Genomic DNA, 25,419 nt, shown 5'->3' with positions numbered 1-25,419 from the left:
CCATACTACTTGCTTTCTCACAATGGCTAATGGCTTGGCACCTGTAAAGCTGGGCGTGGAATGTAAATTGAATTGCAACAAATAGTTGACAGTGCAACCGTGGGAAAAGACACAACTCAAAAAACGCCCCAAGGCAAAATAAAACACCTGCTGGCAACACATTCATATGCAAAGTGGTGCAGAGAGCATTGTTACACATTGAACAGACTTGTTACTCAGCTGATCCTAATGGCGCGGGGCAGCACAGTGGCGCTGTGGTTAGCACCGCAGCCTCACAGCTCCAGCGACCCGATTTCAGTTCTGGGTACTGCCTGTGTGGAGTTTGCAAGTTCTCCCTGTGTCTGCGTGGGTTTCCTCCGGGTGCTCCGGTTTCCTCCCACAGCCAAAAAGACTTGCAGGTTGATAGGTAAATTGGCCATTATAAATTGCCCCTAGTATAGGTAGGTGGTAGGGGAATATAGGGACAGGGGAGGATGTGGTAGGAATATGGGATTAGTGTCTATTCTTTGGGCCTCCTTATCTCGAGAGACAATGGATACGCGCCTGGAGGTGGTCAGTGGTTTGTGAAGCAGCGCCTGGAGTGGCTATAAAGGCCAATTCTGGAGTGACAGGCTCTTCCACAGGTGCTGCAGAGAAATTTGTTTGTTGGGGCTGTTGCACAGTTGGCTCTCCCCTTGCGCCTCTGTCTTTTTTCCTGCCAACTACTAAGTCTCTTCGACTCGCCACAATTTAGCCCTGTCTTTATGGCTGCCCGCCAGCTCTGGCGAATGCTGGCAACTGACTCCCACGACTTGTGATCAATGTCACACGATTTCATGTCGCGTTTGCAGACGTCTTTATAACGGAGACATGGACGGCCGGTGGGTCTGATACCAGTGGCGAGCTCGCTGTACAATGTGTCTTTGGGGATCCTGCCATCTTCCATGCGGCTCACATGGCCAAGCCATCTCAAGCGCCGCTGACTCAGTAGTGTGTATAAGCTGGGGGTGTTGGCCGCTTCAAGGACTTCTGTGTTGGAGATATAGTCCTGCCACCTGATGCCAAGTATTCTCCGAAGGCAGCGAAGATGGAATGAATTGAGACGTCGCTCTTGGCTGGCATACGTTGTCCAGGCCTCGCTGCCGTAGAGCAAGGTACTGAGGACACAGGCCTGATACACTCGGACTTTTGTGTTCCGTGTCAGTGCGCCATTTTCCCACACTCTCTTGGCCAGTCTGGACATAGCAGTGGAAGCCTTACCCATGCGCTTGTTGATTTCTGCATCTAGAGACAGGTTACTGGTGATAGTTGAGCCTAGGTAGGTGAACTCTTGAACCACTTCCAGAGCGTGGTCGCCAATATTGATGGATGGAGCATTTCTGACATCCTGCCCCATGATGTTCGTTTTCTTGAGGCTGATGGTTAGGCCAAATTCATTGCAGGCAGACGCAAACCTGTCGATGAGACTCTGCAGGCATTCTTCAGTGTGAGATGTTAAAGCAGCATCGTCAGCAAAGAGGAGTTCTCTGATGAGGACTTTCCGTACTTTGGACTTCGCTCTTAGACGGGCAAGGTTGAACAACCTGCCCCCTGATCTTGTGTGGAGGAAAATTCCTTCTTCAGAGGATTTGAACGCATGTGAAAGCAGCAGGGAGAAGAAAATCCCAAAAAGTGTGGGTGCGAGAACACAGCCCTGTTTCACACCACTCAGGATAGGAAAGGGCTAAAGAAGGAATATAGGGACAGGGGAGGATGTGGTAGGAATATGGGATTAGTGTAGGATTAGTATAAATGGGTGGTTAATGGTCGGCACAGACTCGGTGGGCCGAAGGGCCTGTTTCAGTGCTGTATCTCTAAATCTAAAAAATCTAAAATCTAAAATATCCTACAATGGAGCTTCTCAGTTATATTCAGTTAGTTGAGGGAATTCTGGAAGAGTATGTAGGCATCAGTAAGTGGTAGTTGCAAATTGTTGAACTGTGTCTGACCAAGGCCATTCACTACACAATGCAAAACCAGGCATCTCTAAGTCAACCAGCCAATCCAGCTATTGAGAGAGCTCTTTCAGGGCTGATTGTGTTGGGAATAAGGTGAAGGAAAAGAAGTATCCCTAGAGCATCCTTCTTGATGTTTCAGATTCCACCCTCACAGTTCCAGTGTAATGACAGAAAGAGTCTCAAGCCCGCACAATATTCAACCTGGGATGTTGCCCCAAGATGTGGGCAACTGAAATTCTTGACAAACTGGCAATTGTTGCGGCTGATTGATTACAATGCACATTACACAAGTGTTCATGGCCTTCGGGCAAATCTGTCTTCTCTGACTGTTGCAGCTTCTTTTAATCTTGGCAACCTTTAAAAAAAAATTCTTCTTTCTTTGCCAATTTTCTTCTCTCCTGAAGCCATTAGGAGCTTTTACATTACCAGGTTTGATCATCCCTGTCTATATTTCAGTGTACTACTGAGGAAGTGCTGCACTATTGATAACTGAGCCACATCTGCAGGTGGATGTAAAATTTCCCATGCAAATATTCAATGAAGAGCAGGGAATATTTCCATTTTCCTTGCCAACATTTATCCCTCAACTAAAGTCCATTGAAAAGATTATCTGGATATTTATCTCCTTGATGTTTATGGGCCCTTACTATGTGCAAATAACATAAAATTACATAGACTGTACAGAAAGAAATAGGCCTTTCAGCCCAACTGGTCCAGGCTGACGTTTATGCTCCACATGAGCCTCCTCCCACCCGTCATCTAAACCCATCAACATGGGTTTCTCTGTCATGTGTTTATCTCATTTTTCCTTAATGCATCTATGTTACTCACCTCAACTACTCCATGTGGTAGCGAGTTCCACATTTTAACCACTCTCTGGGTAATGAATTTTCTCCTGAATTTCCTATTGGATTTATTAGTGATATCTTATATTTATGCCCCCTCGTTCTGGTCTCCCCTGCAGGTGGAAACATCTCTATGTCTACCCTATCAAACTCTTTCTTAACCTTAAAAACCTCTATCAGGTCACCCCTCAGTCTTCTCTTTTCTAGAGAAAAGAGCCCGCGTCTGTTCAATCTTTCCTGATAGATATAACCTTTCAGTTCCGGTATCATTCTAGTAAATCTTTTTTGCACCTTCTCCAGCGCCTCTATATCCTTTTTGTATATATATATATATATATATATAGACCAGAATTGTTCACAGTACTCCAAATGTGGTCTAATCAAGGTTCTAGTCAAATTTAACATAATTCCTCTGCTTTTCAATTTTATCCCCTTAAAAATGAACCCCAGTACTCTGCTTTTATTCTAGCCTTATTAACCTGCATCGCTACTTTTAGTGATTTGTGTATCCTGCCCCAGATTACTTTGCTTCCTGACCCGATTTAGACTCTTATTTTTCAAGTACTATTATTCCAGCCAAAATGCAGCACCTCACACTTATCTATATTGAAGTTAATTTGTCAATTACATGCCCATTCTGCAAGTTTATTGATGTCTTTCTGCAGTTTGTCACAGTCGTCCTCTGTTTTAACTACACCCTTCATCTCCCCCCGCCGCCCCCACCAATTTGCGATCATCCAAAAATTTTTGATAGCAATAGCTAGTGTTCTTTTGGAAAAGCCCAGCTGCATTTGTAAATTGGCTGCAGAATTTCCCTACAACAGTGACTGCACTTCAAAAGTAAATAATTAACTGTGAAGCACTTGGGGTGTCCTGAGGTCATGAAAGGTACTATATAAAAGCAAGTTCTTTCTGATGGAGAACAACCTCTGAGTGCTACTCTATCCTCTTAAAGTGGATTTTAAGTGCCAGTTTCTGCAGAAGTACTGAGCTCTGCTGTGTAATCCGAAGAACAGCTCTCTGAACATACTTTGGCAGAACAGGAGGTCTTAATACAAGAGTAAATTTGTAGAGCAACATTTTCATGGGTTTGTGATACCATCACTTCACTACAGATCCAAAGGTTTTTTTTCTTTAGTTGCTTGGTGAATCATATGCCTGCTATCAGCTTACTGCTCTAATGTAAAAGCACCTATCGACTTCATTTTGTGTTAGGGTTCCATGGCACTCTCCATTACTTCACTCAAGTGACCATTCTTCAGGTGTAACACTAAATGATAAGAGTCAGAAAGGTACTGAATCATTGGGTCATCAGCCAGAGCTATCACATCCTCACCTAACATCCATACAGCTCATTTTAAGCAGTGATCACAGTTAAAAGCAGGAACCTGGCATAATTTCCTTCCTTTTACACAAGAACATTCAGGTCAATTTTGGATCTTGGCTCTGACTTACAGTTTGTCTCATATGCTAAGGATTTAGTCTCTCATCAATGTGAGTGAAAGACACGTTCCTTCAACGTCCTTTAGACAGAAGCATTTCTGGAGGTGAGGAAGACCCTTATGCTCACCTTCAGCTTCTGCTGGAGATTCTGCTTTCTTGTATCTATCAAATAACATCAACAGAATCCCAGTCTCAGTTGCCACAGATGAAAGAACTTTCCAAAGTCTGGCACAGCGGTGCAGTAGGAGATGATCTGCTTTGGTTAGGATTGAAATATAGTGTTAGGACAGTATAAACAGATTTTTACTCTCATCTAACTCATATTGTACCTAGCCTAGGAGCAGAATGCCCAGCCTCTGATCTGTTCTTGTAGTCACTGTATTAATGTGGCTGACAATGTTCCCTTTAAAATTTAGTTGTTGTGCGTGGCCAGTTTTTTTCAGTGATCCCTTTGATTTATTTTGTCTGGGCATGCAAATATTTTTTTATTGATTCATGGGATGTGGGCATTGCTAACAAGGCTAGCATTTATTTCCCATCCCTAATTGCCCATGGTGAGCCACCTTCTTGAACTGCTGCAGTCCATATGGTGTAGGTATACCCACAATGCTATTAGGGAGAGAGTTCCAGGATTTTTACCCGTGACAGTGAAGGAACAGCAATTTATATCAAGGTTTGTGATTTGGAGAGGAACTTGCAGGTGGTGGTGTTCCCATGCATCTGCTACCCTTGTTCTTCTGGGCATCACAGTCAAAAAATTATCGAGCCAGACTTTTCAGGAGTGAAACTAGGAAATACTACTTCATGCAAAAGGTTTTTTATAAATGGCAGTTGATGCTAGATCAGTTGTTAATTTTAACTCCGCTATTGATAGATTTTTGTTAACCAAAGGGACTAAGGGATACGGGGCACAGCGGGCATATGGAGTTAAGTTGCAGATCAACCATAATATTGAATGGCAAAACAGGCTGGAGGGGCTAAATGGCCTACTCCTCTTCCTATGCCCCTATGTTCAATGCCTTAATTATGAAGACCATAATGTGCTGTGCCTTTGCATGCTACCGTGCCAGTCCTCTGGGGTCTTATGATTTCATGGTCTGCTAGTGTTTCCAGGTCTCAGGATTCAAACTACCAATCATTTTGTAAAAACCTGCCAAGCAGCTGTATCAGTCTTGTGCCTGAATGTTCTGACATTGCACTCCTGCTGCGACCATGTGGCCTGTATGCTAAGGACAATGAGTGTGACCCAATTGGTATAATTGCCCCCACCTCAACCCCTGGCAAAACTGCCTCACACCATCATGATAGTAGTTGCATCCTGTTCAAGGGCTTCTGTCAATTGAAAAGGCAGTTTATGACATTTTGGGTGTGCACCTTTCACCTGAAATGAAGATTGCATCATTATCTGGCAGGGTTGGTCCACCTGGTTCATTCACAAGTAGGGAGGTGGCTTTATCACAATCCTTTCAAACTATTTCCTTCCTCTTTTGCTTAGTAACAATGAGTTCTGATTCCAGACAGGCACACAAGAGGAGGTAGGTGTGTGCAGATCGGCTGCAGACACAGGGCTTTGTCTTCATTTCCAATGTCCAGCATTGGCACTTTTTTCTTTTTATATTCAGTCCATTGCTGAGGGACCCCAACAAGTCCCAGTGTGGGTTGTAACCTTTCTTTCATCCTAATTTTTCTCTCTCCATTACCTGAAGGCACCTGCTTATTCTGGGGTAATGTTCTTTAGGGACGAGCAATGATCTGGTAGCTTTGACAAGTGACTATTCTTAATGTATCAGTGCAGACAGTGAATTTCCACAATGCATGTAACGACAAGGGTGGCATTACAGCTGAGCTTGTAATATCAAGATTGCATGCAGTTTCCAGAGGGGGCTCACTGGATAACAATTAGAAATTGGGAACTCTTTCTGATTTCCAGTCCTTAATCTAGGAGTATTGAGACCATTGATGCCTGTGTGAAATCAGCTAACTCAGTGCAACCCTGCGAAGCTGGAATCTTCCAACCTATATGGTTCAGTACCACAGCAGGTGGTGTGCTCGTCTAGAGAGAGATGGGTTGTGGTACAGTGTTCACATGCTGTGCCAGGGCACGACCCAATGTCTGGAGGTCACTGCACACACCTGCCTTGCATTTATTTGTCCAACTGGAATCTGAGCTCACTGACACCAAACAAAAGAAGAATGAAGTGGTTTGAATGAGAGTGAAGTAACCTCTCTGTGATTGAAGCAGGTGGATCAACTATTGTCAGTTAATGACTGAGTCACAGAAACGCCCATCAGCACACCTGCCATTGTTGTAGTCAGTGAATGCAGAGAAAGGTAAATGTCAACTCCCCATACAATCAATAGGGGTACGGATACACAAATCACTAAAAGTAGCGATACAGGTTAATAAGGCCAGACTAAAAGCAAACAAAATGCTGGGGTTCATTTCTACGGGGATAGAATTGAAAAGCAGAGAGGTTATGTTAAACTCGAATAGAACCTTGATTTTTTTTATTCATTCGTGGGATGTGGGTGTTGCTGGCTAGGCCAGCATTTATTGCCCATCCCTAATTGCTCTTGAGAAGGTGGTGGTGAACTGCCTTCTTGAACCGCTGCAGTCCATGTGAGGTAGGTACACCCACAGTTCGGAAGGAAATTCCAAGATTTTGGCCCAGTGACAGTGAAGGAACGGCGATATAGTTCCAAGTCAGGATGGTGTGTGACTTGGAGGGGAATTTGAAGTTGATGGTGTTCCCATGCATTTGCTGCCCTTGTCCTTCTAGTTGTTAGAGGTTGCGGGTTGGGATGGTGCTGTCCAAGGAGCCTTGGTGTGTTGCTGCAGTGCATCTTGTAGATGGTACACACTGCTGCCACTGTCCAACTTTAGTGGAGGGAGTGAATGTTTGTCAATGGGGTGTCAATCAAGCAGGCTACTAGTTTGTACTGGATGATGTCGAGCTTCTTGAGTGTAGTTAGAGCTGCACCTATCCAGGCAAGTGAAGAGTATTTCGTCACACTCCTGACGTGCCTTGTAGATGGTGGACAGGCTTTGGGGAGTCAGGAGGTGAGTTACTCGCTGCAGGATTCCTCGCCTCTGACCTGCTGTTGTAGCCATGGTATTTATATGGCTGCTCCAGTTCATTTTCTGGTCAATGGTAGCCCCTAGGATGTTGATAGTGGGGAATTCAGCGATCGTAATGCCATTGAATGTCTTGTTGGAGATGGTCAGTACCTGGCACTTGTGTGGCACGAATGTTACTTGCCACGTATCAGCCCAAGCCAGGATATTGTCCAGGTCTCAGATGATTGACCTCCAACAACCACAACCATCTTCCTTTGTGCTAGGTATGACTCCATCCAGCAGAGAGTTTTCCCCCTGATTCCCATTGACTTCAATTTTGCTAGGGCTCCTTGATGTCATACTCAGTCAAATGCTGCCTTGATGTCAAGGCCAGTCACTCTCACCTCACCTCTTGAGTTCAGCTCTTTTGTCCACTTTTGAACCAAGGCAGTAATAAGGTCAGCAGCTGAGTGGCCCTGGCGGACCCCAAACTGGGCGTCACTGAACAGGTTATTGCTAAGCAAGTGCCGCTTGATGGCACTGTTGACGACACCTTCCATCACTTTGCTTATGATTGAGAGTACACTGATGCAGCGGTAATTGGCCGGGTTGGACTTGATCTGCTTTTTGTGCACAGGACATACCTGGGCAATTTTCCACATTGCAGAGCAGATGCCAGTGTTGTAGCTGTACTGGAACAGCTTGGCTAGGAGCGCGGCAAGTTCTGCAGCACAGGTCTTCACTACTATTGCCGGAATATTGTCAGGGCCCATAGCCTTTGCAGTATTCAGTACTTTCAGTCGTTTCTTGGGGAGGCGGTAGCTTATTGATATTGTCACTGGTCTAGTAACCCAGAGACCCAAGGTATTGCTCTTGGGACATGGGTTCGAATCCCCCCACAGCAGAAGGTGGAATTTGGATTCAGTTAATAAATCTGGAATTAAAAAGCTAGTCTAATGATGGCCGTGAAACCATTGTCGATTGTTGTAAAAACCCATCTGGTTCACTTATGTTCTTTAGGGAAGGAAATCTGCTGTCCTTACCTGAAATAACCTAGCAAGCCACTCAGTTGTATCTAACCGCAATTAAGTCAATAAAAAAGAATGAAACCGGACGGACCACCTGGCATCGACCTAGGCACTGGCAATGGTAAACCCAGCTCTGTCGACCCTGCAAAGTCCTCCTTACTAACATCTGGGGGCTTGTGCCAAAGTTGGGAGAGCTGTCCCACAGACTAGTCAAGCAACAGCCTGACATAGTCATACTCACAAAATCATACCTTGCAGACAATGTCCCAGACCACCGCACAGTCCTTGTGGAAACAATGTCCCGCCTTCACATTGAGGATACACTCCACAGTGTTGTGTGGCACTACAACTGTGCTAAATGGGATAGACTTCGAACAGATCTAGCAATGCAAAACTGGGCATCCATGTAGGCGCTGTGGGCCATCAGCAGCAGCAGAATTGTACTCAACCACAATCTGTAACCTCATGGCCTGGCACATCCCCCACTCTACCATAACCCATCAAGCCAGGAGACCAACCCTGGTTCAATGAAGAGTGCAGGAGAGCATGCCAGGAGCAGCACCAGGCATACCTCAAAATGAGGTGTCAACCTGGTGAAGCTATAACCCAGGACTACTTGCCTGCCAAACTGCGTAAGCAGCATGCGATAGACAGAGCTAAGCAATCCCATAATCAACGGATCAGATCTAAGCTCTGCAGTCCTGCCACATCCAGCCAGTTAAACAACTAACTGGAGGAGGTGGCTCCACAAATATCCCCATCCTCAATGATGGGGGAGTCCAGCACACCAGTGCGAAAGATAAGGCTGAAGCATTTGCAACTATCTTCAGCCAGGAGTGCCGAGTTGGTGATCCATCTCGGCCTCCTCCTGAGGTCCCCAGCATCACACATGTCAGACTTCTGCCAACTCGACTCACTCTGCGTGATATCAAGCAACAACTGAAGACACTGAGATTATACCACATTGGAGTACTGTGAGCAATTCTGGTCTCCAAATTATATATATGAAAAGGATATAGAGGCATTGGAGAAAGTAAATTCATAGATTCCCCAATGGCCCAGTGAGAAGAACATAGCCTGATGTGGCACTGAGCCATGCAGATCGTTTAGGAAAGCTAATAAAATGTTAGTGTTTATTGCGAGGGAAACTGAATACAAAGGGAGGTAATGCTTCAGTTATACAGGGCATTGGTGAGACCACATCTGGAGTACTATTTACAGTATTGGTCTCCTTATTTAAGGAAGAATGTAAATGCGTTGGAAGCTGTTCAGAGAAGGTTTACTCGACTAATATCTGGAATGGGCGGGTTGTCTTATGGGGAAAGGTTGGACAGGCTAGGCTTCTATCCGCTGGAGTTTAGAAAAGTAAGAGATGACTTGATTGAAACATAAGATCCTGAGGGGTCTTGACAGGGTGGATGTGGAAAGGATGTTTCCTCTTGTGGGAGAATCTAGAACTAGGTGTCACTGGTTAAAAACAAGGCGTTGCTCCTTAAGACAGAGATGAGGAGATATTTTTCTCTCAGAGGGTCGTGAATCTTTGGAATTCTCTTCCTCAAAAGTCGGTGGAAGCAGACTTAATATTTTTAAGGCAGAGGTAGATAGATTCTTGATAAGCAAGAGAATGAAAGGTTATCGGGGAATAGGCAGGAATGTGGAGTTGATGTTATAATCAGATCAGCCATGATCTTGTTGAATGGCGGAGCTGACTCGAGGGGCCAAGTGGCCTACTCCTGCTTCTAATTCGTATGTTCGTAAGGTCCTAAGTTCAAGCAGCTCCAGATCAATGAATAGTAACAATAATTGTACTGGTATCACTAATGCTGTTATAACTTTAGAAAGGAAAATTTAATTTCATTAGTCTTGGCTGGATTCAAACCCAGATCTCACAGATCATAGAACAGTTTTCCACCTAGTTCCCTACTCATTGTCTCCCGAATATTGCATGTTGTCGAGATTAAATTGATGTCAGGGGCTCTTTGTGTGTTTTTGCTCTTTCCTAGGTTATGCAGGGGCTAGTGGTTGGATGGCTGACTCAGAAGATTGCAGAGAGAACCCTACTTCACTTGTCCATCCTGGTGATTTGTCTGGTGGGTTTGGCAACGGTAAGTTTTGATCTTGTCCCTCTGCATTACACTGGATGGTGTTCTTCACCTTTACTTGTATTCAAAGTGAATTTCAAGAAAATAATGACAGCACATTGACAGGGGAGGCAGTGGCATACTGGTATTGTCACTGGACTAGTAACCCAGAGACCCAGGGTATTGCTCTGGTAACATGGGTTCAAATCCCACCACAGCAGAAGGGGGAATTTGAATTCAATTAATAAATCTGGAATTAAAAGCTTGTCTAATGATGGCCATGAAACCATTGTCGATTGTTGTAAAAACCCATCTGGTTCACTAATGTCCTTCAGGGAAGGAAATCGGCTGTCCTTACTTGGTCTGGACTACATGTGACTCCAGACCCACAGCAATGTGGTTGACTCTTACATGCCCTCTGAAATGGCCTAGCAAGCCACTCAGTTATATCTAACCGCTACAAAGTCAATAAAAAGGAATGAAACCAGACAAACCACCCGGCATCGACCTAGGCACCGGAAACGACAACAGCAAACCCAGCCCTGTCGACCCTGCAAAGTCCTCCTTACTAACATCTGGGGGCTTGTGCCAAAGTTGGGAGAGCTGTCCCACAGACTAGTCAAGCAACAGCCTGACATAGTCATACTCACGGAATCATACCTTACAGACAATGTCCCAGACACTGCCATCACCATCCCCAGGTATGTCCTGTCCCCCCGGAGGACAAACCCACCAGAGGTGGTGGCACAGTGGTATACAGTAGGGAGGGTGTTGCCCTGGTAGTCCTCAACATCGACTCTGGATCCCATGAAGTCTCATGGCATCAGATCAAACATGGACAAGGAAACCTCCTGCTGATTACCACCTACCGCCCTCCCTCAGCTGATGAGTCAGTACTCCTCCATGTTGAACAGCACTTGGAGGAAGCACTGAGGGTGGCGAGGGCACAAAATGTACTCTGGGTGGGGGATTTCAATGTCCATCACCAAGAGTGGTTCTGTAGCACCACCATTGACCGAGCTGGCCGAGTCCTAAAGGACATATCTGCTAGACTGGGTATGCGGCAGGTGGTGAGGGAACCAACAAGAGGGGAAAACATACTTGACCTCGTCCTCACCAATCTGCCTGCCACAGATGCATCTGACCTCATTACAGCCTTGGTTCAAAAATGGACAATACCGTCCATGACAGTATTGGTAGGAGTGACCACTGCACAGTTTTTGGGAGACGAAGTCCCGCCTTCACATTGAGGATACCCTCCACCATGTGTGGCATTACCACCGTGCTAAATGGGATAGATTTCGAACAGATCTAGCAATGCAAAACTGGGCATCCATGAGGCGCTGTGGGCCATCAGCAGCAGCAGAATTGTACTCAACCACAATCTGTAACCTCATGGCCTGGCATATTCCCCACTCTACCATTACCATCAAGCCAGGAGCCCAACCATGGTTTAATGAAGGAGCAGCACCAGGCATACCTCAAAATGAGGTGTCAACCTGGTGTAGCTACAACACAGGACTATCTGCGTGCCAATCTGCGTAAGCAGCATGCGATTGACAGAGCTAAGCGATCCCATAACCAGCGGATCAGATCAAAGCACTGCAGTCCTGCCACATCCAGCTGTGATTGGTGGTGGACAATTAAACAACTAACTGGAAGAGGTGGCTCCACAGGTATCCCCATCCTCAATGATGGCAGAGCCCAGCACATCAGTGCGAAAGATAAGGCTGAAGCATTTGCAACAATCTTCAGCCAGAAATGCCAAGTTGATGATCCATCTCGGCCTCCTCCTGAAGTGCCAGACTTCAGCCAATTCGATTCACTCCGCGTGATATCAAGAAACGACTGAAGGCATTGGATACTGCAAAAGCTATGGGCCCTGACAATATTCCGACAATAGTACTGAAGACCTGTGCTCCAGAACTTGCCGCGCTCCTAGCCAAGCTGTTCCAGTACAGCTACAACACTGGCATCTACCCTGCAATGTGGAAAATTTCCCAGGTATGTCCTGTACACAAAAAGCAGGACAAGTCCAACCTGGCCAATTACCGCCCCATCAGCCTACTCTCAATCATCAGTAAAATGATGGAAGGTGTCATCAACAATGCCATCAAGCGGCACTTGCTTAGCAATAACTTGCTCAGTGACGCTCAGTTTGGGTTCCGCCAGGGCCACTCAGCTCCTGACCTCATTACAGCCTTGGTTCAAACATGGACAAAATTGCTGAACTCAAGAGATGAAGTGAGAATGACTGCCCTTGACATCAAGGCAGCATTTGACTGAGTATGGCATCAAGGAGCCCTAGCAAAACTGAGGTCAATGGGAATCAGGGGGAAAGCCCTCTGCTGGCTGGAGTCATACCTAGCGCAAAGGAAGATGGTTGTGGTTGTTGGAGGTCAATCATCTGAGATCCAAGACATCACTACAGGAGTTCCTCAAGGTAGTGTCCTAGGCCCAACCATCTTCAGCTGCTTCATCAATGACCTTCCTTCAATCATAAGGTCAGAAGTGAGGATGTTCGCTGTTGATTGCACAATGTTCAGCACCATTCGTGACTCCTCAGATACTGAAGCAGTCCGTGTAGAAATGCAGCAAGACCTGGACAATATCCAGGCTTGGGCTGATAAGTGGCAAGTAACATTCGTGCCACACAAGTGCCAGGCAATGACCATCTCCAACGAGAGAGAATCTAACCATCTCCCCTTGACATTCAACGGCATTACCATTGCTGAATCCCCCACTATCACCATCCTAGGGGCTACCATTGACCAGAAACTGAACTGGAGTAGCCATATAAATACCGTGGCTACAAGAGCAGGTCCGAGGCTAGGAATTATGAAGCGAGTAACTCACCTCCTGACTCTCCAAAGCCTGTCCACCATCTACAAGGCACGTCAGGAGTGTGATGAAATACTCACCACTTGCCTGGATGGGTGCAGCTCCAACAACACTCAAGAAGCTCGACACCACCCAGGACAAAGCAGCCGCTTGATTGGCACCCCATCTACAAACATTCACTCCCTCCACCAAAGTTGGACAGTGGCAGCAGTGTGTACCATCTACAAGATGCACTGCAGCAACGCACCAAGGCTCCTTAGACAGCACCTTCCAAACCCGCGACCTCTACCAACTAGAAGGACAAGGGCAGCAAATGCATGGGAACACCACTACCTGCAAGTTCCCCTCCAAGTCACACACCATCCTGATTTGGAACTATATCGACGTTCCTTCACTGTCGCTGGGTCAAAATCCTGGAACTTCCTAACAGCACTGTGGGTATACCTACCCCAAATGGACTGCAGCGGTTCAAGAAGGCACCTCATCACCACCTTCCCAGGGGCAATTAGGGATCGGCAATAAATGCTGGCCTGGCCTGCGACGCACACATCCCATGAATGAATTTTTTAAAATGCCCTTAATGACCCAGTGAATAATGTAGCAGGTCATATGTTACTGAAATTAAGAAGAGTGTCCACGCAGGATCTAAGAGGTGCTACAGAAAATGAAAAGAAAATCAAAATTCTTTTTTAATGCCCTGATGATTTTTCTCCCTGGTTGTTTGCAGAAGTGTCCTGAAGATTAATCTTCAATTCCTGGAAACTCCAGGTCAGTCCTGGAGGGTTGACCACCCTAAATGAGAGAGGGGTGGGGGGGAAATCTAGCAGAAAAAAGTGAAATATTTCAATTACAGTTCAAAGAGAAATCTTAAATAAAAGCTTTAGTTCATCATCACAGCAACCCAATGAACTGTCTCACTATGGCAGCTGTGCTTGTGAATATGACTTTAATAGCAGGATGCAGCTCATCGCCTAAGGCTAGACCACATCCTCACAGTGATGTAAGGGTCACAGGGTAAAGATCTGTTCCTGTGGAACTTAAAGCACGCTCAGGCTGAGGTGAATATTTTAGGTTTTGTGCAGGTGGATAGGAATTCGTTGCTTGGAGCAGCGAGAGGGGCTACATAAACAGAAATTAGGGTGTTTAGTGCTGCTTGATGCCTTTGAAGTCCTTTGCATGTTTTGTTGGTGGCCTTTAGCTATCATGCAGTGTGAGACCCTTTATAAGCAGCAAGGGTTATGGGAGACTGGAGCCTGGGAAGATCGAATCTCAGTAAAAAGACTTCAGGGCAGTTTTTGGAGCTTTTCTTTTGCACTGATTTTCTCCCAACCCCTTCCCTCTTCTGGAAATATTGACTGTTGCTCGGTTACAGTTTGTTCTTGGGATCTAGGCATCGCTGGCAAGGCCAGCATTTCTTGCCCATCCCTAACTCTTCTGTGTGATCTTCAGCTGTGATATTGGCGACATAAAAAAATGTCAGAGGAGGAGGGCACCTCCACAGTTTATACTTCACAAACAGAATGTGTTATAGCTTTGTCATTTGGTTTTAGTTCCTTCCTTCCTTGATTAATTGTTTCCATCTGTTTCCTTCAGGCATTGATGAAAAACATATTCCATTTCTACCTCACTTGCATCCCGATGTCCCTAGGAATCTCTGCTTTCTACCTCACTACGAATAGTATCTTAACCAAAATAGTTCCTCCCACAGACACTGGTAAGTGGACAATACAACACAGTAATTGCTAACACTATATATTGCTGCTATTAAACACCACCTTCAAACCCTCCCACTTTCTTATGATTCATTGTGAAGATGCATTGCATAGTGATCTACTGAGCTGTACAGACCAGAAAGTCCCAAGTTCAGTCCCTGGTCTGTGCTGAGTTTAGCTGATCACAACCAGGGAGATTCTTGGGATGCTTTCATTTGCCTCAACCTCTCTTGACAAATGGAGGGGGGAAAAAAATCACGGCTTTAACTTTCAAAAGGGAATTGGATATATACTTGAGAAACAAAATGTTTGCAAGGCTATGGGGAAATAACATGAGTGGGACTAATCGGATAGCTCTTTCAAAGATTACGCTTCATATCCTTATCCATGGAATCATGTTGGAAAATTTGCATATGTGAACATCAGGCAAGGTCAGAATTAGACAAATCTATGAAATCCGCTCCCCTGCGTTCCCCTCCCCATGCTGCATTAAGTTGCCGAGACTACCTGTCTAGGTTCACATATGATGAGTAGGCACATGGTTGAGGTAATGAAAAGCTGTCAGTACCTCTTTCGCTGCAACTGGACCCCAATATCTTCATCACCTCAAGGTTCAAATCCTTTAAAGATTTTTTTTGGCTATCCTCCTTGCCTCAACCTTCACAAGCTTCAGCCCATTCAGGACTGCAATTCACATCTTTAACCCCCTACAAGATCATCCTTCTCCATCACCCTGTCTTCTCCAAGGTCCATTGGCTACCTATGCCCCTTCAAAATTCTCATGCTTGCTTTTCAATCCCTTTATGGCCTCGTCCTACCCTATCTTAATGCTGTCATTCTCATCTCTGAGTCAGAACATAATGAGTTCAAGTTCCATTCCAAAAATTTGAGTACAAACTCTCGGCTGACACTCCAGCAGGGCTCTGAGGGAATATTGTACTATTTCAGATGGAATGTTAAACTCAGGCCAGTTTACCCTCATTGGTGGACGTGAAGGACCCCATGGCAATATTTCAAAGAGGATCAGGGGAATTTTCTGCACTGTCTATGCTAATATTTCTCCCTCAAACAACATCACTAATACAGATCTGATGATCATGATGTTGCTGATTGTGGGACTTTGCTGTGTGCAAAATTGACCACTGTGTTTCCTACTGTTTAACAGTGACTATACTCCAAAAGAGCCAACTGTGCAACAGCCCCAACAAACAAATTTCTCTGCAGCACCTGTGGAAGAGCCTGTCACTCCAGAATTGGCCTTTATAGCCACTCCAGGCGCTGCTTCACAAACCACTGACCACCTCCAGGCGCGTATCCATTGTCTCTCGAGATAAGGAGGCCCAAAAGAAAAAGAAAGAAAGAATACTCCAAAAGAGCTTCAGTTAGCTGTAAAATATTTTGTCCTGAGATCATAAAAGACACTACAAAACTGCACAAGTGTCTTTTCTTTTGCTTCTCCAATGCATCCTCCACTCCTCTAACACCAGCCTCTCCTTGTCCTTATTCCCACTGCTCTGCCATTAGTGGATATACCCTAAGCCCTCTGTTTTGACTTAAAAATGCCTTCCTGCCATTCTTGTCAATTGTATTCCTCTTTTTGTTTTCAGTTCCTGTCTTCCTAATGTTGTGCCTTGAGACAATTTCTTTTTTTTCCCCCAAAATATACTTTATTCATAAAAATCTGTAAAAAAAAAAATACATTACAACACAGTTCAAAACAGCACCAAGTTGACATTCCAAAAAGTGCAAAGGAAGACCTTACACAGTGGTCTTTCCCCATTGAGCCTTTGCTGCGGCTGCCCCAAGCTTTACTGCGTCCCTCAGCACGTAGTCCTGGACCTTGGAATGTGCCAGTGTGCAACACTTGGTCGTGGACAACTCTTTGCGCTGGAAGACCAGCAAGTTTCGGGCAGACCAAAGAGTGTCTTTCACCGAATTGATGGTCCTCCAGCAGCAGTTGATGTTTATCTCGGTGTGCGTCCCTGGGAACAGCCTGCAGAGCACAGACTTCTGTGTTACAGAGCTGCTTGAGATGAACCTTGACAAAAACCACTGCATCTCTTTCCACACCTGCTTTGCAAAGACACATTCCAGAAGGAGATGGGCAACCGTCTCTTTCCCACAGCCCCCCATTTCTTGCACGTGAAGAATGCAGTAGAAATGCAAGTTACTGAAAGTCATACACACCTGTGCGCAGCTATCATCTCTCCCCACCTTCTCCTCCCTCTACCCAGATCACTTTAGAAGTTTTAGCGAGAGATGCCAGGCTTTCTCTGCGATTTGTGGTGTCATTTCAGTGAGAGAAAAATGAAAATAGCTTGTAATTTTTTCAGCCCTAAACAATTGGAATTTGCTGGGCTCAGCCTGGCTGGGTGACCAAACTGAGCTAGGTTGTTGGGAGGGTTAGAATAGTAAGCAGAATGATTCACCAGATGAGTCTGTCTGAGTAACTCTGCTAGCTGGGGGAGTTGGTCTGCATTACTGTATAGGCTAGGGGAATTGGGATGGGGAAATTAGACTTTAGCTGGTTTACTATAGAATTGCATAATGGCTGGGGAAACACAACTATAATTGCTGTCTGGGCTTTTAAGTTGGCTGGGCAAAATGGCCTGTAGAATTCAGACTGAGTTACTATATTGGCTGAGCATGATTGTTATGCTGACTAGGAGAAATGGACGAGGGAGCCAGGCTGGGATGATGAGGGCTGCTCAGAGCGTTGAGACGAGTGAGCCAGATTGCATTATCTTGGTGGTAGGGTATGGAGATATATGAGCCAGGTTGTGTTATTGTGTCAATAGGGAGAGTTGGACTATATGCACCAGGCCTGTTGCATTGTACAAATTTTTCCTTCATTTGTTATTTGATTGTAAATCTTTTTCTCTAGGTACGATGCTGGGGTTGAATATGTGTGTTCACTCTCTCATCCGCTCGGTGGCTCCCACTATTGGAGGCTTCCTATATAAATCATATGGATTTTCATCCTTCGGATATCTACAGTTCCTGATCAATTTGCTGGTCTTCCTCTACTTGTTTGTGAGCAATGCCAATACTGGGAACATAGCATCAATACTGGGAACACTTTAGGGGCTAGATTGACTTCAGAAGTGATAGTACAAAGATCAGGGTTCAAGTCCAGTCCATCATTAGAGTAAGAGAATTGCAATAACACAATAATCTAATTTGTGAATAATTTCACCATTTGCCGCATCAACAGAACTGCATTAGAGCAATGTATGCAGTGAGATGACAATTTACCAGCTTAATATACTGTATGGCCAGTGTCTCGATCCAACCCTCTGATTTTTTTCAAGATATTAAGAATAGAGAGGGTAGATACAAAACTATTTCTGCTGTTTCGGGAGTCTAGGACTGGAGGGCATAGTCTTAAAATTAGAGCTAGACCTTTTAGAAGTGAAATTAGGAAACACTTCTGCATACAAAGGGTGGTTGAAGTTTGGAACCCTCTTCTACAAACAGCAGTTTGTGCAAGATGAATTTTACTTTTAAATCTTAATTTCATAGATTTTTGTTAACCAAAGGTATTAAGGGATATGGAGCAAAGGCAGGTACATGGAGTTAGATCGCAGATCAACCATAATTTCATCGAGTGGCAGAACAAGCTCAAGAGGCTAAATGGCCTACTCCTGTTCCTAAGTTCCTATATTTGAGTTGAGAAGATCTCGTGTTGGAGAATTATAGAGTCTGCTTTTGCTCATTATAAGTATCTGTGGATACCAAGAATGTTAGTGTTCAGCTGCTGCACACTGAAAATCAGGAACTACAAATATGAAGAATATTACACTTAAGAGGAAACTGTCAGCATGCCACATAAAATTAATTTTATCAAGATGAAAGCCACATAATTCAGTGGTTGCGGTTGTACAACATTTCTACCTTACAGAGTACAAATGGGGACAGTGATGTAGTGGTTATTCTACAGAACTAGTAACCCAGAAGTTATAGGTTTATATTCCACCGTGCCAAATTGCAAACTGAATTCAATAAGTTTCTGTGCTAGGCCCAGAAAAAAAATGACCATAAAGGCTGAATTGAAAACAGAAAATGCTGGAAGGATGCACAGCTCAGACAGCATCTGTGGAAAATGGAAAAGGCTATGTTAACATTTCAGATCGTTAAAAAAAAAATTGGTTCACTACCCCTACCCCCACCCCTGATGCTAATATACACTACATGGCCACCAGACTCAGAACAACCCAGAACTGCCTATGTACCAAGACCAATTTTTTAAAATTATCTTAAAAATTGAAAACAGAAGCAGATCAAGTTAAACTCACGCCTTGTAAACAGTGATTGGGCAATTTCTCTCATCGTACATGGTAGAACAAAAGGGACTGCATAACAATTGATAATTGAACAGAAATCCTCTAATTACTTGTATATGTTTGGCCAGGCCTTAAGTCTAAAGTCGTTATGCTTAACTGTGTTACACCACTGCCAGCTGATGCTGCAGGAAGCCATGCCTAAACGAACTATGCTACAGGTACGTGTGCCTCTCTTGTATCAGCTGCTGGTGCATGTAAGCATGTGGCTTTGCAGAGCACGTGTACCAGGCATGTGTGCCTGTCCATTGAAGCAGGGCTGCACTCATACTAATGACAAATGCCGAATGACTATTTGAGCCTGGTTTGGTCAGAGTTAAGTCCCAGCACTTTGTAAATGGATCCCGTTCCTTTGCCACTAACCCCATCACCGTCTCTAGTAACCTGCTCAGGGCAGACCAGACCATGTAAAACATTTGCATGGTATTTGACCCAGGCTGAGTTTTAAACCACCATTTCTTACTCATAAGAAAGACCATTTACTTTTCCCTCTGCAGTATTGCCTCATTCTACCTCTACTTCAGTCTCACCACTGCTGAAACCCTTATCCATGCTTTTATCACCTTTAGACTCAAATGCTACAATGTCTACCTTATTTGGCCATACACCCTCCATAAACTCCAACTTGTTCAAAACTCAGTTTCCAGTATCCTGTCTCACATTACCCCATCCTTACTGACCAACACTGACTTCCTGTTCCTCAATACATAAAATTTGATGATATCATCCTCAACTTTAGATCCCTCCATGGCATTTCTCCATGTATCTCCGTAACCTCCTCCAGCCTTCATTCACCCTTTGGTCCTCTGACACTGGCCTCTGTGTATTACCTTCCACTTTACCCTACTATTGGTAACAGAGCCTTCAACTGCCTTAGCCCAACTCTCTGAAACTCCCTCCCTGAGCGTCCTCAACTCTCCACCTCCCCTCCCACTTTTAAAACCCCCCTCAAAAAGGCACTTCTTGAACTAAGCTTTCAGTCACCTTTGCAAACTCTTCATCATGATTTGCTGACAGTTCATTTATTTTCGATAATTTTCTCCCCCTCTGTAACTTTGAGAGAATATATAATCATTCTCCAAATGGAGGGGCCAATTCCATGATGATGTGTGCTTGCAGTGCAGGTACCGTTGTGCAAATTTGGTAGGCACTTTAGGGCATGCCAACCTCAGGCCTATTGCTTGCCTGAAACATGGAGTGTGCTGAAATATGGTGGCCCAACATTAGAAGAGCAGAGGGTGAGTGCATGTGACATGCACAATAAGTTAGGTATGCCAAATTCACTTACTTCATTCCCCTTAAAACCTGATCTCAACTGTAGAGAGTGCTTCTTGCACTTGCACTTCTTGTCTGTTTAAAATGAGACCTGGCCAGAAGGTCCATTCAGTCAGGCTGGGGCTTCCAGTCATAAAGGCAAATTTACATTTTGCTGAAGGAAGTTTAGCTTGTCTGCTTGCAGTGCTTATTTTGTAGATTTATGGCAATTTTTCTTGTCAGTCTTTTTATTTTTGCTGGCAGTATTGTATTGATTTTTTTCAAATTGTTGTCAGGAGGTTTCCACAGTTATTCTTAATGCAGTAGTGCCACAGGTCTAAGCATGGAGTACCACTGGGGATGTCACCATATCTGCTGGTTCTGGAAGGCGGAAGAGGAGCATCAGATTGGTTATGAGATTGAGGTGTATTGAGCGTATTTATGCCTTTGACACTTATACCACATCCCCCCACAATTAACTACACGTCAGGTCAGAGGAGATCAGTCTTGGAAAGCTGTGATCCCCAAGGAGGCAATAGAAAAAATATGCCATCTCCTGGACCTTAGGACCAGCTCCAGGACAAAAAAAGCTCTAACGGAGGTTGTCAAGGTAGCCACTGAACACCATCTCTGGAATTGGTTTTCCAAGCAACAGCTGGAGTTATGTGGCAAATATTGCATCCAACAATGCAAATACACATGTCCTTGTTTGCCAGGGCCAGCTTCTGTATTGTTTTCCCCTTGGAAACCAGTCAGTAGCGTGAGAGAGCTCTGCACATTTATCAAGTGGAAGGTTTCCCCTCAGTGTAGTGCATTATTAATGGCACACATGGCTATTTGAACCCTGACCTCCCAATTCCACACCCTTCATGAACAAAAAGGGCACCATCCCATTTATGTTCATCTGCTCCACAACTGTAGGTGCATGTCATGGCTCCTTTATTTTACCAATTGAATCTACCAACATTATTTGAAAACCAAGGAAAAGCAGATGGGTGATTGCTCAGGGACCAAGGTTGCCCTCTTCACCGTGGCTCATGACACCTCTCAGACCATCCATTATCATAGTTGAAAACTGTTAGAAAAGAGGTTGAGCCTATCACCAAGAACATGCTAGAGGAGATTACCAGGGTTGAAGCAGAGGTTTTGAAATCTCAACCAATAGAGGAGCAGTAGATTGTAGTATTAACAGCAAAAAATCCCCAAGATCATTGTGGTGTGTTGCCTCTTGCTCATCCTCTTTGTCCAAAGAGGCATTGCCATGAAGCAGGTGGAATAAGAAGCCCAGCCACATTCAGTAACAGAAGAAGACACTGGCCCAGAGGCTGATGACTTGCATGCAGAACCTGAATTTCAGACAGGAAGAGACACTTTCACTTACTTGTTTGTGCCAAACAATGCAAAAATAGTCATTTGCTCGTGTGCCCAAGAAAGAGCTAGATCAGAGGAACTACGCATAAATTGCAGTCAAATGGAAAAAAATGTTTAGGGCCCTGGAGAGTAGTATGGAGAAGGGAATTGGACAGGAGGAGGAGGCAGTGGCAGGGAACGAGCAGCTGTGAGTAGTGGAAGTGAACCAGGATGTCATGGAAAGAACAGGAAGCAGAGATAGGAGGGAGTGGAAGATGTGTTTGGTAGTGGATCATAGGAACAGAGGTAATAGGAGCAGGAGTAGGCCATTCAGCCCCTCAAGCTTGCTCTGCCATTCAACTAGATAAAGGCTGATCATCTACCTCAATGCCCATTTTCCTACACTATCCCCATATCCCTTGAAATCTAGAAATCTATCAATCTCTGTCTTGAACATACTGAATGACTGAGCCTCCACAGCCCTCTGGGGTAGAGAATTCCATAGCTTCACCGCCCTTGAGTGAAGAAATTCCTCCTCATCTCAGAACTAAATGGTCTACCTTTTATTCTGAGATTGTGTCCCCTGATTCTCGACTCCCCAGCCAGGGGAAACATCCTTCCTGCATCAACCCTGTCAAGCCCTGTAAGAATTTTGAATGCTTCAATGAAATCACCTCTCATTCTTTTAAACTCTAGAGAATATAGGCCCAGTCTCCTCAATTTCTCCTCATAGGACAATCCCGCCATCCCAGGAATCAGTCTGGTAAACCTTCATTGCACTCCCTCTGTGGCAAGTATATCCTTCTTTCCTAGAGGCTCCTTTACAGCTAGATTATTAATTAGCCCTTTCTCATTGTACAATACCAGATCTAAAATAGCCCATTCTGTAGTTGGTGCCTCAACATACTGTTCGAGAAAAACCATCTTGTATACATTCCAAGAGCTCGTCCTCCACAGGATTAGGGCTAATTAGGTTTACGCAGTCTATATGTGGATTGACGTCCCCACGATTACTATATTACCCTTGTTACATGCACCTCTAATTTCCTGATTCATACTGTGCACTACATTACCACTACTGTTTGGTAGCCCTTAAACAACTCTTACCAATATTCATGATTTAGGTGATGGAAATGGTAAAGAAGATCTAACGAATGTGCAGACTGGTGAGAGGAATGTGAGGACAAGGGGGCTCTAAAACTGTTGTGAGAGGAGGGGGAAAGGTGAATGCAGAAGCATAGGAAATGGGACAGACATGGTTCAGGGATCTGTTGACCACTGTAGTAGTGAATCATGAACTGAGCCAGAAAGAACAGTATTTTGAAAGCTCCAATGGTATTATCAGAGCAGATGCAACAGAGACAGAAAGTAATGGAGTCTATACAGGATGTGAAGTGAATCATGATCCAGATGGAACTTATTAATCCATATGGCTACATATGGTTACACACTACACCATCAAGTGAGTTAGCCCCGGGTGGTTTGAAATTTCTACCAGATGGTATCAGAGGATGTGTATATTCCGTGATATGAATTATTGATCATTGTTTTTGACAGTTATATGAAGTACAATGAAACAGATCATGCCTTAAGAATCCATATTCATTAACAAAATCAGCTTCTCCCCCCCAATTATGTATTCATTTCCTGTAGATCCACTTTCATTATGTTCTTGAGATGTAGATTAACAAACATTGTATTTTTATATCTATTGTAAAACAAGGAATAAAGATCTGACAAATAGATTTTACAGTATGCAATGTACAAATCTCAATGTCTCAAGCAGACTGCTAGCTACCTGGTACTACAGTGGTTTGGGATCTAGGTACTCCTGCCATATGTGGTTTATTACCAGTGCCGACAAGGATAAAAACTGAATGGTGATTTTTAAAATAAACTTTTTAAACTAAAAAGGCTGTCACGAACCTTCCTCTGTCTTGCCAATCTGACCATTTTTCAAGTGAGAATTTAGGCAATGAAGGGCAAAAATAGAGTGCAGATTCACAGCTATATTGTAGTTGCCCTTTCTCCAACTCATGCTTATGTCTAGTGAGGCTCTGCACTAGTGGCTTGCCCCATAACTTCTGACTTTGAGTGTTATCTAGCTATTTTACTGTAGGGGCATTATATCTGAACCCAATGTCCACATTCACACACTTTCCAACAATTGTTGCTGGCCACTGATCAAGAGCTCAAAGCAAAATACACCTCATTCTCAAAGCCACCCATGTGTCACTGTAGCCTAGAATCAGTCAGGTGCAAGATACATTCTCTTTAACCTGCTTTTTCAAAATGACCAGCTTCTCTGTCACTATCTGTTGTAGTCAAGCCTGACAACATCCACTGCAGGCATTGATTTCTGCAAGTGAGGTGAGCTGAATAATTGTCTACTTTTGTCTTTATGGTTTTGCATCAGTTTGCACAAGTTCCTTTATATGTTATTAATCATTTTTTAAAGTGGGTTAAAGACTGCAATTTATGTGAATGCATGAACCAGTGCACTGAAAAAGAGGCAATTAAATCCACTGGTGTTAAAAGCTGTTCAGGAACCTACCCCTTTTGTTACACTGGTACATGTTTGTTATATTGTAGGAAACTAATTCTCGTGCGTCCTGTCCTGGCATTTGCACAACTATATCCAGCTTCATTATCCCAGTGGCAGAATCATTGACTGATGATGGCCTTTATCTCTTATGCTGGCACCAGAAGGGATCTAGATTTAGTATAAAAGACAGGAACGGGCTCAGAGACATCAGTCTCCCAGAGCCTGACCTAAACAAGCTCAGTGCAAAAATGGTTTAAAGCACCAATGGCCAGTGTTGTATCTGAGTCTATGTTGTACAGTAAACAAATTTAAAAGCTGTTTGACGATTACCCGCCGCAATCCCTTTTTATTGTTGATTCAGCATTTCAGTTTTTATATATCCAGCTGAAAGGTCAGGAAGGCTACATATCTTTAGGTAAAACTTTGGTGTCAGATAAACTTATTTTACTGGTTGGCATTTAATAGTTTTTTTTTTAAATTTACAGAAATTTATTTTGATTGTAGACTGGCAAGGAAACAAAAAGAAATGCCATAGACTGAGTCAAACAAGTCAGTATACAGTCTCCGTGTGTCATGGAAAGTGTTCTCCTACCCAAGACTAGGGAGCACAAAAAATATGAAAACAAGCAGTTCATTGGGTAGATTATCCTTGTTATAGATAGTTGCAATATTGTTCCAGAGCAGCACAATAGTTGGATTATTTTCTCCTTTCATGGGATGTGGGCATTGCTGGCAAGGCCAGCATTTGTTGCCCATCCCTAATTGCCCTTGACAACTGAGTGGCTTGCTAGGCCATTTCAGAGGGCAGTTAAGAGTCAACCACATGGCTGTGGGTCTGGAGTCACATGTAGACCAGACCAGGTAAGGATGGCAGATTTCCTTCCCAAATGGGTTTTTACAACAATCAATAATAGTTTCATGACATGATTACTGAGACTAGCTTTCA

The 25,419-nt window shown here is 44.2% G+C and overlaps 1 protein-coding gene across 3 annotated transcripts in view; it reads left to right on the top strand.

The window, feature by feature from the left end:
* slc22a18 (solute carrier family 22 member 18) overlaps nt 1-23,841 on the top strand; it is a 157,947-nt gene extending 134,106 nt beyond the window's left edge. For all 3 annotated transcript variants that reach the window (XM_068046084.1, XM_068046082.1, XM_068046083.1), the window contains 3 exons: nt 10,354-10,455; nt 14,866-14,986; nt 17,869-23,841. In XM_068046084.1, the coding sequence (XP_067902185.1) occupies nt 10,354-10,455; nt 14,866-14,986; nt 17,869-18,068 (423 nt within the window). In that variant the 3' untranslated portion in view covers nt 18,069-23,841. The remainder of the gene's footprint in view (nt 1-10,353; nt 10,456-14,865; nt 14,987-17,868) is intronic.
* Nucleotides 23,842-25,419: the final 1,578 nt, after the last annotated feature.

The sequence above is a fragment of the Heterodontus francisci genome, chromosome 14 (assembly GCF_036365525.1).
Source record: "Heterodontus francisci isolate sHetFra1 chromosome 14, sHetFra1.hap1, whole genome shotgun sequence".
NCBI classification, from domain to species: Eukaryota; Metazoa; Chordata; class Chondrichthyes; order Heterodontiformes; family Heterodontidae; genus Heterodontus; species Heterodontus francisci.
The sequence above is the reverse complement of the archived record's forward strand: the minus strand, read 5'-3'. Positions and strand labels throughout refer to the sequence as shown.